The sequence below is a fragment of the Sinohyriopsis cumingii genome, chromosome 2 (assembly GCF_028554795.1).
Source record: "Sinohyriopsis cumingii isolate HCF-2022 chromosome 2, ASM2855479v2, whole genome shotgun sequence".
In the NCBI taxonomy this organism is placed as follows: domain Eukaryota; kingdom Metazoa; phylum Mollusca; class Bivalvia; order Unionida; family Unionidae; genus Sinohyriopsis; species Sinohyriopsis cumingii.
In genome coordinates, this window is record NC_142962.1 from 57,607,547 (window position 1) to 57,623,477 (window position 15,931).

General features: G+C 33.5%; 1 protein-coding gene across 1 annotated transcript in view; it reads left to right on the forward strand.

Annotated features, from left to right (window-relative positions):
- Positions 1-10,902, forward strand: part of LOC149804935 (UBX domain-containing protein 1-like) — a 28,900-nt gene extending 17,998 nt beyond the window's left edge. Inside the window, exons 8-10 of the mRNA XM_089945975.1 lie at positions 996-1,100; positions 2,968-3,148; positions 4,883-10,902. Coding sequence (XP_089802101.1) covers positions 996-1,100; positions 2,968-3,148; positions 4,883-4,923 — 327 coding nt within the window. The 3' untranslated portion in view covers positions 4,924-10,902. The remainder of the gene's footprint in view (positions 1-995; positions 1,101-2,967; positions 3,149-4,882) is intronic.
- The last annotated feature ends 5,029 nt before the right edge of the window (positions 10,903-15,931 follow it).

A 15,931-nucleotide genomic window follows, 5' to 3' on the forward strand; every position in this document is an offset into this window, starting at 1 on the left:
TACATTGACTGTGGAAAACATTACATATGGTACCTTTAATTTATAGAGTTCACCTACATGTACACATACATAATTTATTAACAACACTGTTCTCTTTGTATTGTCTGCTGTATGCAGCTGGAGTCAGAATTGTGTCTAAAAAGAAATGAAATCCTAACACATGTTACTAATGTAAAACTGTATATAAATAAAGCAGTGATTAATCTTAAAACTGCAACTGTCTTGTTCCAGTAAACCTAAGAGTAAGAAACAGGAATAAAGTTAAGGACGTCTTTAAAATTACATTGCCATGTTTATGAACCCTGATATCTCGGGACCTGGTTATGTTGATGATTTTTTTAACATCCTTGATGTAATAGAGATAAGCAAGTTTTACTCTAGTTGATGAGTAACAAAGAAGGTAAGATACAGGGATGGTTGATGAGTAACAAAGAAGGTAAGATGCAGGGATGGTTGATGAGTAACAAAGAAGGTAAGATGCAGAGATAGTTGATGGAAGGTAAAATGCAGAGATAGTTGATGGAAGGTAAGATACAGAGATAGTTGATGAGTAACAAAGAAGGTAAGATACAGAGATAGTTGATGAGTAACAAAGAAGGTAAGATACAGAGATAGTTGATGAGTAACAAAGAAGGTAAGATACAGAGATAGTTGATGAGTAACAAAGAAGGTAAGATACAGAGATAGTTGATGAGTAACAAAGAAGGTAAGATACAGAGAGAGCTGATGAGTAACAAAGAAGGTAAGATACAGAGATAGTTGATGAGTAACAAAGAAGGTAAGATACAGAGATAGTTGATGAGTAACAAAGAAGGTAAGATACAGAGATAGTTGATGAGTAACAAAGAAGGTAAGATAGAGAGATAGTTGATGAGTAACAAAGAAGGTAAGATACAGAGATAGCTGATGAGTGACAAAGAAGGTAAGATACAGGGATGGTTGATGAGTAACAAAGAAGGTAAGATGGATTTACATGAATATTCCTGACATTTCAGTTTGGTAAACCACAAGTTCAGACTTCACCTGCCCCTCAAGCTACACCATCCTCAACAAGTAAGCAGCCAGCTGAGCAAAAAGATTACAGAGAAAGTAAATTACAAGTAAGTTTCATAAACTGAATGTTTTTTCAGTTTCTTGTTTCTTAGATAGGGTTGTAGTCTTCCACTGCTATGCAAACTTGTGAGCTTTGCATAATGCATAGTGTGTCTTTGAAAATTTATATTTTGACATTTCCACCAAAACTGCAGTAATTTTGATAAAAATATTTGGATTGTTCATAGTGATGATTTCTTTCAAAGATGCATTTGTTATTGGGGGGTATTACAGGGGTGGTCATCTCTGTGGCATGATACTAATTTAATAGGGAGTAGCTAGTTTGATTAGAACAATGAATCCGTCCAGCCTTACATATTAAATGGTTCCTTTCCAGTGTGTCCAACTGTCGTGTATGTAGCTCAGCACTTAACACCAGTGTCTTCTGACCACATGTTGTGATTTATGTCAATCTGATGCCTGCGTTTCTGACTACATTTTAAAGTTAGAGATATTGGTGATTGGTGCATTGCAAAGGGCCTTCCTCACTAAAATTTGCTTTGCAGGACCTTAAACAGAGGAACTTGTATTGGGAAACCAGGGTTGGGAGATAGGTATTCAGGAATCAGGAATCATGTAAATGATGATGTGAAAGTTTTCAAGCTGACTGACAAGGGATATAACTCTTCCAAAAATAGAATAGAAAAGACTGAACTCCTAAAAGATGTGTCTAAGTCTGTGCAACAATTGCATCATAATATACTGAATGGTTCTTGATTACAGGCAGCATCCTACATAAAGATATGATGGTGATTTACAGGGGTAATAACTCTGTCCAGTATAATGTTGATGAGACAAAACCAATAAAAGGCACATCAAGATTTGAGACAATGTTATTACAAAACTGCATCAGAATATGTTGAATAATTTGTATGTGATGCTGGTTACAAGAATCATTACATGATGTGAGGTTAATTGTCAGGGGACATAACTCTATTTGGGATGGAGTTGACATGTCAGAACCAATAACTTATAGGTCTTTGAGAGAATATTTGTACCACACTGCATCAGAATATGTTCATTGGTTCCTAACTGTGCCAGTTAAAAGCAACAACCCATGTGAAGATACAAAGTGAACTGACATGTGTCATAGCTCTGTCCAAATGGAATTCTTGAGACAAATCTCAGGCACATCAAGGTCTAGGAGACAGTGTTCATACCAAATTGCATCAGGATATGTTGGATGGCTCATGAGCTATGCTGGTTACAAGGATTTGGTGTAGTGATGATTTAAAAATGATGCAAAATGGGCGATAAGCCTGTCAAAATTGGGTTTGAAAAGATCAAATCATTTCAGTTGAATATATATGTGTAATAGGTTATTCACCCATCAAATGGCATCCAAATATGTAAGATTGCATGCCTTTAGTGGTTACAGGATGTGAATCAGTGGACAGATTAGGTGACTACTCTAGGGTTCATGCATCTCTGTTCCGAACCCTTCAAATAAACATAGGAATGCTTTGGACTTTATAAAGCATGTTGTTGGTTCTATAGGTCTGAAATAACTTGAAAATTTACATCACAGATAAAATGAGGATACATATTTGTACTAGCTTTCAGAGGTTAGATAAAGAGAGGAAGAAGGTATGCAAGTTGACCAAATCACTCTTGACCTTCAGATAAATGTCAGACAATAGTTACGAATTTTCCAAATCTCTGTCCCAGATTCTTACATTTACTGCTACTTTGTTCCCACCAAAGATAAGGAGGTCACAACCTTTTTAAAAGCAAATTGTATCACATTTGTCTTTCCTAAGGAAGAGTTCATTAAAATAAGAAATCGATCTGATTGCACTTGTTTCATTATGATGACTTTGGACAATTTACTATTGTTGATGATGTATATCATGTTGTTATTCAAATCCATTCCAGATTCGATTGACGAATGGTCAAGCCTTGACTCATTCATTTTCTGCCAGAGAACCTTTAGCTGCAGTCCGTTTGTATGTAGAGATGAACAGAACAGATGGGAGTGGATCCTTTTCTCTGATGACCTCTTTCCCCAGAAAAGTCTTCACAACTGAAGATATGGAGAAGCCTTTAATTGAATTAGGTACTGGTCCTAATATCAGTTTAGCTTTTGAATGTCTGTCAGTATTCAGTATGATAATGCTTATGTTTTCTAGAGTGCTTTGAAAATTATTTCATAAATTAATTAACACTGCACTTTAGTTCTTTCCTATTACAAATGATCTTTGTCCCAATAAATTGGGTTTGTTATACTGGTAACAGTATTTTTTTGTATTGTGTCATTAGTAGAGTGAATAATGTGGACCCTTGCCAGGCTGTGCATCAAGCATCATTTGGTTTAGGACTGTTCTGTTTGCACATAAAAAGTCACAAAAATGTGATATTATAAAAGTTGCTCTATTCCAATGAGGGTGAGTGCTCCTTTGGTAAATTAATTTTGGTGTTCCTGATAATGATGGAACCCACTCTGTCCTTGACCACATGTAGAATTTATTAACTTATCGTCATCAGAGTATATTAGGCATAACAGATGTCCTTTGTGTGTTGTTATCCTCATGGTTATGAAATTCTTTTCTAAGTTGCATTAATGCACAACCTTCAGAATTACTTTACCTGACTATTTTCATCAGTCAAGAAAAGATATTTAATTTCTGTTATCATTTTAATAATGATACATACTTGGTAACAGTAGTTTTGTAGACCACTGCAGTATGTCACACCTTAGAGTGGTATGATTTAATATACTGTAGTTGATCTAATAGATGCCATGAGGGAAGTGCAGTTTCCGGTGGGGGTGGGGGTGTTGTATCCCATACATCACTTTTTGGCTAAAAACATTAACTTGTTTATTATTTATTGAGGAGTCATTTGATTACTCCTGTATTGTTTTAATTATTTAGACATACCATAAAGGATGTCAATATGGTAGGAAGTGTTCTAATTTGCGGAAAAAAGGGAGAGTTATTAAAAGGGGGACTTTTATTAGAATAACTACAGTAATTGTCAAAAATCTGAAACAAACAAAATCTTGGTATTGTAATAATTATGACAAATATGTTTGTTATCCCAAAAAAACAGTATTGAGGTAGAGGAACATTCATCAATTTTTATTCAAATTTTTATTTTTATTTTCTTTTTTAGAAAACTCTGACAGAGCTATGTACTGATTATTCTTCATTTTTTATCTCCTGTTTTTTCATGTTTTAATTTCAATATCTACTTATACTTACAAATAAAAGGAATCTAATTATGGGCAGTCCAAGTTTTACTTTTATTTTTGTTCTGCTTGACAAAACATTTGTTTTCCAGTCATACACAAATGTCTTTTAATAAAAATAAATCCAATTATTCTGTTATATACAGTCAAATCTGTCCTAATGGTCACCTTTATATAGCTGTCACCTGGTCACAGTAACCATTCTAAATCCTCTCTGGCAAACATCCTATATAAAAATCAAGTGAAATTAGTGTTTTGTCATAATGCACCAAGTATTGTTTTTTGTAAGAATCATGATAATTGAAAAATGGATTACAGTGACAAGTAGTCTTGTGTGGCATTGAAGTTTGGGAAAAAACAACATAAACATTTATTTGTTGATTTTGTTGACTAATGAACAAAACTAAATTTGTTTATAATAATACTAATAATAATAATAATAATAATATAAAGAAAATGAATTTTAAAATGGTATTAATTCAAGTACTAGAGCTGAAAGGTGGGCCTTCATACAGAGATTACCTGTGTACTGTAGCCAGTTTGCCATTTCTTCATGGTGGCTGCCGTGGTTTGATTGTGCTTTTTCTTTATTTCTTTTAGGTTTAGTTCCATCAGCAGTGTTAATAGTAACAAACATCTAGTCGACTGTGCAGTTACATTTCCTGAGATAGTGATGGACAGAATTGTTTCCAGAGCCAAGAATGTTTTTCAGTTTTCAGTCGGTTCCTGAATCCTTCAACCCAGTAGCAAATGTATGAAGTTATGACCAGGTCCCATTCATGGCTTTATTAAAAAACCATGCATCTCCAGAACCCAAGTGTAATAAAAAAAGTAGTATTAGACTTTATCACTGTGTACAAGCAGTGATCATTTATTAATGGTTGATTTGGTCAAGACAAAGAAATGGGAACATTTACTCATCATCAGATATGTGTTATAAATTATGCAATATCAAGTTTGAGATTTTTAAGTATGCTGATAATTTGGTGTTAACTGAACCTGATTCATTGGTTTCTGATAGGCACTCATTGCTTACAGAGGGACTTCTTTTTTTAAAACTAGTAGAAATAGACACTCATTGCTTACAGAGGGACTTCTTTTTTTAAAGCTAGTAGAAATGCTACAGCATTCTGTATACATGTTTCTGAAGACAAAGCTGATAATTTTGTTAAAAACTCTGATATGAGTTTGGTTGATAAAATTATGGATGATCTTGACACTTGGGCAATAAATATTGATAATTTTGCTGCTCGAAATCTAAATACAGTTGTGAACAATATGTGATAGCTGAAAAATGTTTTTAGTATATACCATACATACTATCATTTTAGACAGGGCCAACTACAAACAACATATATCCATCACAATATATGACAGCAGATCAGGGGTTTTGTTGTTTTATTCTTAACATTTCTTGTAACAAGTTGCATAGACCCAGATCTGCCAGCAGATTATTCAAGAACAGATCTGAACCTGTGCAATTTGCAGTTGACTTGCAAGTGAGTAAATATAGTAGTAACTACTAGTAAACAAATTGGTGAACCTTGTTTTGAATATGTTAGAAGTCAAAGCTGAATACTTAAGAGTCCCACATTGCTAAAAGAGTTAAGTATCATAATCAGAAACGAACAGAGATGCAACAGAGCCAGTAAATATTTTAAAATGACATCAGATACACACACACACACACACACACACAATCAGCATAGAATGAACTTAGAGAAACAAAGAGTAAAAGACAATGATTTTGGAGGGTTTAAATCAGTTAAAGCATACTTCTGAAAAACATCAACACAATTTCTTTAAGAATTTTAATTCAAATCCAGTATCAGATAACACTGACTTTATTATTAATATAGTCCATTAATAATCTTCATCAAATAAAAAAAAATTGCAATAAAAGTTTTTTTTGCATGGTGCATTTGGTAAGGTCCCCAAATTAACATACTAAAAGTGTAGGAAAATATATTTGGTGGAAATGTTAGAAATTTGCACATTTTACAGGCATACATCGTTGCATAGAATGTAGCCTTTTTTAAATAATGTCCAACCACTGTTTAATTCTGTAAAAAATGTAATGTTTGGATAATTGATGTAGAGCAATATTCATTAACTCTGTCATTGATTTCCATTATGAAACAAATAAATAGTAAGGGGCGGTGCATGCCCCAGTTTGACTGGCTTTATGCAAATGATTCATCAAGGACACACTATAATAATGGTATGGAAAAATGGGATCCAGTCAGCAAATGGGTGATGAAAGGACACCATGCTGTATGACATACCGAGATATTCTGGACTGGCATTTTGACTGACCACAATTCATCAAGTGCTGACATGTAGCATAAAGGTCACGGGAGAACGTACCAAAGGCAGAGGTATGTCAGAACTTACGAGGCTTGTCTGGGTCAATTCAGTACCAACTTGCACTGAATCAGCTATGCCTTGCAAGAATTTGCAAGATCAATCTTCCAAACTATTGACCAACACAAGGAAACATCCATTTGTCTTCCATGATATGTCTTAGATGGGGAAGCTTTACTGCATTGTTTGCCTTGGAACAAGGGCATGACATTTCAAGATGTATGCAGTTTGTATGTGCACTATGTGACGAGAAAGTTTGGGAGTTGTTTAGTGGTGTTTGATGGTTACAAAAAGGTTGCATCAGTGAAAGATGTCGCAGATATGAGAAGATAAGGAACAACAGGCACAACTGTATCAATTCACTATGACACAAAAGCACTGCTCGCTATAAACAGGAATATATTCTTGATAAACAAGAGAACAAACAATGTTTCATATACATGCTGGGAGAATGTCTTGAAAAAGCTGGACGTGACATCATACATACACCTGGAAATGCGGATGTTCTTATTGTACAGACTGCAGTTGCTACAGACACTGAAAAAGGTAATAGTTGTAGCTCATGAAACTGACATACTTGTGCTCCTTTGTTATCAGGTCAATATGGAATGCAGAAAAATACTAGTAGTAACCCAAGTGTACCTCTAGGAATGTCAGAAGCTGGAACATCAAAATCACCAAGACTTCCTAAGGCATGGTAACCCACAAAATCTTCTCTTCATTCATGTTCTACTCGGTTATGAACAAACCTTGCCAACTTTGTCAAAATGAAAAAGGTGTTGAAGAGTATGCAGAGGTCTTCAACAATTCCAATTCTGCTGCTGATGTTGTGGTTTTGGCTGGAGAAAAACTTTGTTGTTTAAACTGGCAAATCAACTGATACCTCACACAAGCTTCGTTAGAAGCATTTTTGTTAGAAGGTAAAGAAGACATCAACATTTGCCCAGTTGAGATCACTACCTCCTAAATCTGCTTCAGCCAAGTACCACTCACTCTCTGTCTACTATCAAGATCAAGTCTGGCAAGGTAGTGATAAATTAGACCCATTAAGTGGGGATGGAAAGAAGTCCAAAGTGCTCTTCTTCCTCTGGTCAGTGATACCCAACCAACACCAAGCAGCCAGTTGGAGTTGATCAGATGCAACTGAGAGACTGATCATAGCACTGCAAGATAACTTGCTGCAAACATAGTCTTTAATGTTATTCTGCCTGTGGTAAATGTTGAGTTTCTGCTTGTATCAGTACTCCTCTTGTGGTATGGAGGAGACAGTAGATCATGAGGACTGACATGTTGATTTGTATCATTTTCATATATGACTATTCCAAGTAATTTTTTACAGTGAATATTTTTCATAATTTTGTGAGACAAGTTGACAGTAATTACGCCTAACTGCTGTTGTCAGTTTTATTATTTGTACAAGTTCCACATTATTGATTTGTTAATGTTTCCAGTAAATGTTATAGTCAATTATCTTGCCTTAACAGAGCAAGCATTATACTGATATCATGTAATGTTTATGTGCTATTACTACTTGATTCAAAACTATTACAAACGTTTTGCAAGTTAAAATTTTCTTTATCATAGATGTATGTAAACATTTACAAATTTTATTATATTTCTTATTTTTGTTTTAAGCATGTCATTAAAGCACTTGACTTACATCTAGTATGTTTTAATATTAAAAGTAGCTTCAGATCAATGCATCACTGATTGCTTGTAGAGATGTTTGCTACTGACTGCAACAAGTACAAAAAGTACATGACATTATAATATAAATTTCAGAATTCCACAAAATAATTTTTCCTATTATTGTAGTTTGATGTTTTAGGTACCTTACAGAAATGCATCACGCAAAAATAATTGTTATTGCAATTAGTTTTACCTTGACCCAAAAATTGAGACAAAATTACTGGACAGTTATTAATTGGTCAGTTATGCTGTAATACTTTAATAATGAGATTTAAGACTGTTGAGTTTCTGCCAGATTCTAATACTTCATCAAATGATATGATCCTAAATGATTTTTTTTAACCTATTTATGTCTTTATTTGATCTTGTTTTGGATTCAGAAATTTTTACTGAACTTTGGTTAGAAGTTAGCATTAGACTTTTTTTAAATGTAAAGGTAACTCAGAAAATCCAGAAAATTACAGTAGTTACTGTGCATAGAGAAACCTTTTACGTCTATTCTTAACAATAGGTTTGATAAATTTATTATGACAACATTTTTTGACATTTGTTTGGGGAAAAAATGGAACAGAGTTCAGAAGTAATCATTCTAAACGAAATAACATTTTTCTTCATTCTTTGGTTGTAATACTAGAGGTTCAGTAGAATAAAAATGATATTTCTCTTTCATTGATTTTATTTGATTCATTTTGGCATATGTCTCTTTGGCAGAAATTATTAGGAAATGAAATAAATTGCCAGTATTTTAAAGTTGTTCACAATATGCTTCAAAACATGAAATAGTTGTAAGCTAAATGGCAACCAGTCAGCATTTTTTAACTAGCGATGTGGGACTTGGACAAGGAGAAATTCTCACTGCAATATTACTTTCTGTTTTTCTCAGTGAAAGTTAATGTCCAAAATACATGCACATTATTTCTTACTTTGTTTGTATTACTCATTGCCAGCAATGCAGTTTGTTCTTTAGCAAAAGACAAAGTTTTATTTCAGAGAAACATTCTTAGACCAAAAAGTATATGTAATGGTCTGTTGTTTGTTGTCTGACATTTGTCCATTAGAACTAGTTTATTAATGCTACTCCTTCTAAACTGTTGTAGGATTGCCATGAAACTGTACATCTGTATTATTATTTTTCCTTTTTTAAAGCCCGCCGATGAAAGAATATTTGAATTGTGTACCCATTATTCATTTTATTTTTTCATATGTTCTTATCTTTTATGTCACTTTGTGCATATCCATAGATTTTATGATTGAAATCTAAGAATTCTAAGTATTGTTCTGTTCTGTCATAAACTTAACTCAAAATTATGCTTGAAAATATTCTGAAAAATTAAGAAGCAAGATTATAACATATTTGTAAGATTTCCAAGTCAAGAGTATTGCTTATTTTTTGCAATATTAATCAAAGTTTTATGAGATTGTGACCAGATTATCAGATCATGTTTATTTTATATTTTAGTGTTACAGAAGCTATACATTTATTAAATTCACATGTTTGCAACATATAAATTTAATAATTTGATATTGCAGATAAGCATCTTGTGTGAAGGAGGGCTCAAATTTAGTAGTCTTGCTCAGTTAAAAAAATGGTATGCTAATCAAAACTTGTATTTAAAATGTAAAATTCTAACATGGACAAGATTTGTACTTCAGCTATGCAGAATGGGATTGCTCCCGCTGTCACAAATATAATGTTAATGCCACAAATAGAGATCACCAGGAAGGGTGGGATTTCAGGAGTATCATTGACATTCATATATTATCTATTAAATAATAATTTCCCTTTCCACATTATTAATTTTTATTCAGCCTCCTAAGTAGAAAATTAAAAGCTATGATTCAAAACTAGTTGTGAGAGCTTGAAAGGGTTTGGTACAATATTGTCAAGGAAGTGAGTTTATTTTTGTCTGTCCGAGTCAAACTAGGTGTGGCAAACCTGACACCTATTTTCTGAGCTCATTATGTACAGAGTTGAGGACTTGTTAACTGTCATCTACATCCATTGAGAATTTATTAGTGTTCAATCGGGAATCAAGTTTGAGCCGTGAATTACAGTGTCAGACATTATCATAGACTAAGCAGCAGATCAGTCCTTTTAAGTTAGGAGCAACTTTACTTGGCAAAAGCCATGCTTGGACTAATGTTTTGTGATGTTTCCACCACCCCTTCTCTCCCACCCCCTTTATATGAAGTCCCAGCCTTTAGAAGACAAAGCAACAGATCAGTGTAATTTAGTTAGAAATTGTTTGGAATTAGTAATACATGATACCTTCCCCCTTACATTTTAGTACGGGGAGATATAGTATTTATTATGTAATAATTATTTTTTGTCGATAATAAGTATTTTGGAAATTGCAAACATGCAGATGCATGTTGGTATTTCAGGTTTATTTTAATGTAATCTTTGGTTTTGAACTTGCACTCCAATCTGAATTTGTGATTTAGTGTATAAACATATTATGAAAAATATAAACCACTGATTTTGTATGAATCTTGAATTAGTTTTTATTTCTGTGTGTATCTCATCGAATGTATTTTCTCCTAGAAATGTTAAAATGAAAGATGTGTTGTGTTCTTTGTAGTTTCTAACTTTGATACCTGGTAAATTGAATAGTAAAAAATCCACCCAGATTGTCATGTCAGGGCCAGACAGTTTATCAGTTGATAATGGTAGTACATATGAGTATCAACATATTTATATTTACTCTCAATATTTAAAGTCCTTTTAATCATGTAATATAAAGGGGAAAAATAAAACACATCAAATGGCAAACTGTTTTCTCTACCAGTCTTTTTGAAACCAGTTTGCATAATTTATAGTCTAATAATCTGGCATAATTTACCATAGTTTAATACTCTGACCATGCCATGAAAGTGTGCACAGTTACCAATTACTATTTTTCTACAGTGGCCCCCCTCTTATAAGGCCACCTTGTTGACTGCAGGAAGGTGGCCTTATAAGAGCAGTGGCCTCTTTTGAGGGGATCATGCATATATGAGTAATAACTGGAAAATAATGGAAGGTGTAAATAATTTTAAAATATTTAATGTTTTCATTTAAAGTGAACAGATAGCTAATGATCAATTGTAGTGAAAAACGACCTTGTCAATAAAACCAAGGTACATGTATGTCTTTTAAGCTAGTGTCTGCAGCAATATACCATCCAATTTTCATGCTTGCTTAACTGTTGTACCACATATTCCCTCTTTGTTTTCTGTTTTAAAGACGGGCATTTCAGACTAAAAGTGGGTAGAATTCATAAATACATGACTCAAGCCAAAATATAGAGGTGCAGAAATTGGATTCGTCCCCCAAAATGTGAGCAAAATTCTTTAAGTAACAGTTACCTGCATTTTATTTTAGACAATTCAATCAAGAGAGAGAAATCATTGTAAAATGTTTGTGGAAGATGTTTTGAATTCTTTTTAATGTCAAGTTCGTGTGGCTTTCTTTATATCAGTTTACATTTCTGAGCAAAAGGCTGCATCTTTTTACGTAATTTTATTGCTTATTTTCGATGCATCTTCAGAAGATAACTCTGTTGTTTCAAATACATCCCTTTTTTCAGGTGTGGTCTTTTTTCTGTTAAAGGGTACATCACACTGTGTGTGTTAACTATTTTACAGCTACAGTAAAAGTCTGATTCAGGTTTTCCACAAGATCAAGCATAGTTCTTTAAACACACGCACACACACACACACATTAGTCATGTTCCCTTATTTGCATTATTGTATACAAAGGCAGTATAATCATATCTGAAGAGAGAAAAAATTCTTAATGTGACAGCTATACAACTTTAACAAATATAACACTTGATTCACCAAGAATGAGTTCAAAACAAGACTTGATACTGTACAAAACAAGCAGAGAAATTGATGCTGAAAAATTTTATAATTCAGCAACAGATAAAACAGTTACTGCTGGAAGGATTTATCCACAATGTTTATTCAGTTATATAAAACAGAACAACAGTTTATAGAAATATTTTTTATGAACAACAAAAACTCAGAATTTTGTAATGTCAGTGTTAGCAATGTCATAGGGGTCACCATTTTGTTTGGCTTTAATTAAGAAGTACACATAATAATATACTGTATTAAATAGGACATAAATTAGCTAATGTTAAACAAAGAATACGCTTTCCATTGAAATTTTAAAAACATTAAACAGACACAGAGTATGTCTTTGTGTCAGATGTTCAGGATAATATCAAATAAATGAACTCTATTCTGTATTTTTAGACTGCTCCAGTGGCCTAGAGGTTAGAGCATCCGCCTCGGATGCGTTAGGTTGTTGGTTCAATTCCCAGCTGAGTCATACCAAAGACTTTACAAAATAGGTACTAACAGCTGCCTCGCTTGGTGCTCAGCATTAAAATGTTAGTGTTAGGACTGGTTGGCCTGGTGTCAGGATGATGTGATTGGGTGGGACATCATGCTACGTGTCTGCGGCATGATGCCCCAGTGCTAGACATCACTATAAATTGTTAAAGCTACATTAAAAATCCAGATCACACACACACACTCTTTCTCTCTCTCTATTCTGTAATCGATTTAAATTTAGTCTTCTAATCAAAAACATAAACAGTGAAGTACCTAATACCATAAATGCCTACTTACCTGATGATTGGGTTTCAGGTATGCTTTTCTAAGTGTGACAGTGTAATATGAATGGATCAGTTGAGCAAGAAAGTGTAGCAACATGTGTTATATGTGACTGAGATAATTACAAAAGGAAGAAGTAAATTGAGTAAAATGTAAGAAGACAAGAACAAACTAATTAATCAGAAAAATCTAATGAGATGACTATACAGATCAAGCAGTGTCCTGATAAAATAAGGAAGTGTATTGCAGATAATTTTTACAAGGATAATATCGCAGGATCAAACTTAACTAATTTCTAACACTTTAGAATATGTCTATAACACAGTACATTACACACTATATCATGTACAGTGAGCAAAAGATGAAATTTCCGTTTGTTTTAGACTTGACTTTTTCTTATCCTAGACATTTTCTTTTATGTATATGAGATTTGGGAAGACATGTAAGACCACAGATCCCACACCCCCACACAGAGTCATGTGTCAAGATATTGCAGTATCCTTTTGAAAGAATGCATCATAAGAGTTGGCTCCTATTGTCTGTCAGCATCATTACCTTCACATATTGGTACGGTAGACCAAGGATCATGTTAAGAACATGATGTACCATCATGACAGAAAACTGCAGTATTCACAATGATTTTTGTCAACATTTTTCCTCAAATTTAATCTGTGTGATGAACAGTTTTACAAATTTTTAAAAAAGGTGTTTCATAAAATGAGTGTTAGATCTATTTTTTTTTAAATTAACAGTGTCATAAAAAAAATTACAATATTGGACATTTTTCTTCACAATGTCAGCAATTTAATTATTGCCCAGGAAGTTTAGATTTACTTAATATAAACAAAGCTTGTTTAATTCTCTCTAAGATATTAAACTTCAAAATATATTTTAAACTGCTTGCAGCATCAGATGAATCTTGACTCTTAGTACTCTTGAGGATTACTATGAATACCCAACCATCACCCCCAACTTTTTTAAAAATTTCTCGATCATCTTTTAACAGAAGTACAAGATAAAATAATATTTTGTCTATATCATTATAAGAGAATATTAAAATCTAGTGTTACCCAGGTGCACCCTTTACCTAAGGGAGTTATTTTATAATTCACAAGCTCAACTTAATATAAATTATTTAGTCCCATATAAACACTGAAGAAGAAAACATAAGATGATTTAGGTGGTCATCGGCAATAGCAATTTGATCCTTCTTCAGCATTTCATTGTCTAAAAAATAACATCTGAACCAGATAGAACTCCAGTCTAACAAAATATCATGCAACTTGGTAAATTAAAGAACATTCCTGTTGTTTATAACAGAAGATGCAGTTACTACTGTTGGGCCTTCCTTGGTTACTATTGAGTAAAACATCCAGTGGTGAATCACATTTATATTCAACAAAGGTGAATGGCTTGGTGGGCCCTTCAACACCATAGTGTTCAATCTGCTTGTACTACAAAAACTTGGCTACCAAACTGACCACACCCGCTTTTACCCAGTGTATCTAAAAAAGCATGAGCATTCAATACATGAGCTAAACTGAACACTTATAATTTTTAAGCTTTATGTTTTTCTAATAAATCTCACCTCTTTATTTTTGAATCTAAAAAAGTTTCCTTTTGTTTTTGTTTTTTAAATTTGGTTACAACAAAGACCATCTTGAATTGTGCCATAGATATTTCTCCTAAAGCACATAGAAGACAGTACTAAAACTGGAGTCACTCTGACACTCATCTTGAAAATTTATGTAATCCCCCTGAAACTTTGTCATATTGACATGGAATCATCACATAATCCTAAACAAAATTAATTATGATCTGCAATTCCATATGACTACCATAATACTGTTACAAATCTAATTTCATACCAACCTCCAGTGGTGGTATATAGTAATTCTCATTTGAATCTGACACATTAGCACAACTAGTCATGCTGTTTTTGATTGGATTGCCATGAAACTTGTAAATCATATGGTTGTGACCTGGGGATATTTGTTACCTCAGGATTTTGGAATTATTGCTCATTTTGTCTTGTATGACAATATAATTAGTAAAACTAATCCTTCAGTTTTGGATTGCCATGAAATTGTGTATACCAGTAGTCATCACCCAACAGTGCATTTAGACCAGTCTCTTTGCTCTGGCATTTTTTTAATATTCTTTTGCCCTTTTTGTTTTATAGCAGTGTATGATATAATCTCATGAAAGCAATTAGTCCTGCATTTTTTAATGTATTGGCTGGAATTTGAAAAATAGTAGGGCTATTACCACAAGAAGCACATATCAACAATCACCTTACCCCTGCAATTAATGATAGAGTTATTACCCTTTTTGTCTAATACCATACTGTAGTGTGTGACATATTCGTGTCTATGCAATAGAAATCTAGCTGGTTTGCTAACCTTACTTTTCTTATCTCAGTCCATTTGTCTCAGTCATGATGTCCACTCATTATTTACTACTTTCTGAGGGAAGAAACTCTTGTCATCTGTTGTACCTAACAGAGTTGTTTTAAAATCAAACAACAACAACAAAAGGTCTCCCCAACTTTGATAACACATCGCACAAGACTTTTGAGAGAGACACACACATAGACAACCACAATCTAGCTTTTGGTAGGTCTCAATATAACTCAAAACTGCTAAGGCCATCTGTTCAAATCCTCACTGTTGGGCCCTAGCAAAGCATCATCATTATTAAACACTGTTCGGCCAATGTGGATATGTGAGAAAGCTTGCCAGTAGCTTCTCGAGGGTCGGTGGTTCTTTCCGGGGATTTCCCAGTTTCTTCCTCCACCATTAATACTGGCCGCCATGTATAGCCTATTGCGTGCTGAAAAATGGCGTTAAACCCTACAACAACAATTAAACAGTGTATAGTTGAACAATATTTTGCACTTTTGAGCTGTGTACCCAATATCGTATCATTGGCTACAATAGAACTTTTCCAACTCTAAACTGATGAAAGTTAAAATTTATCTTTATAAATATA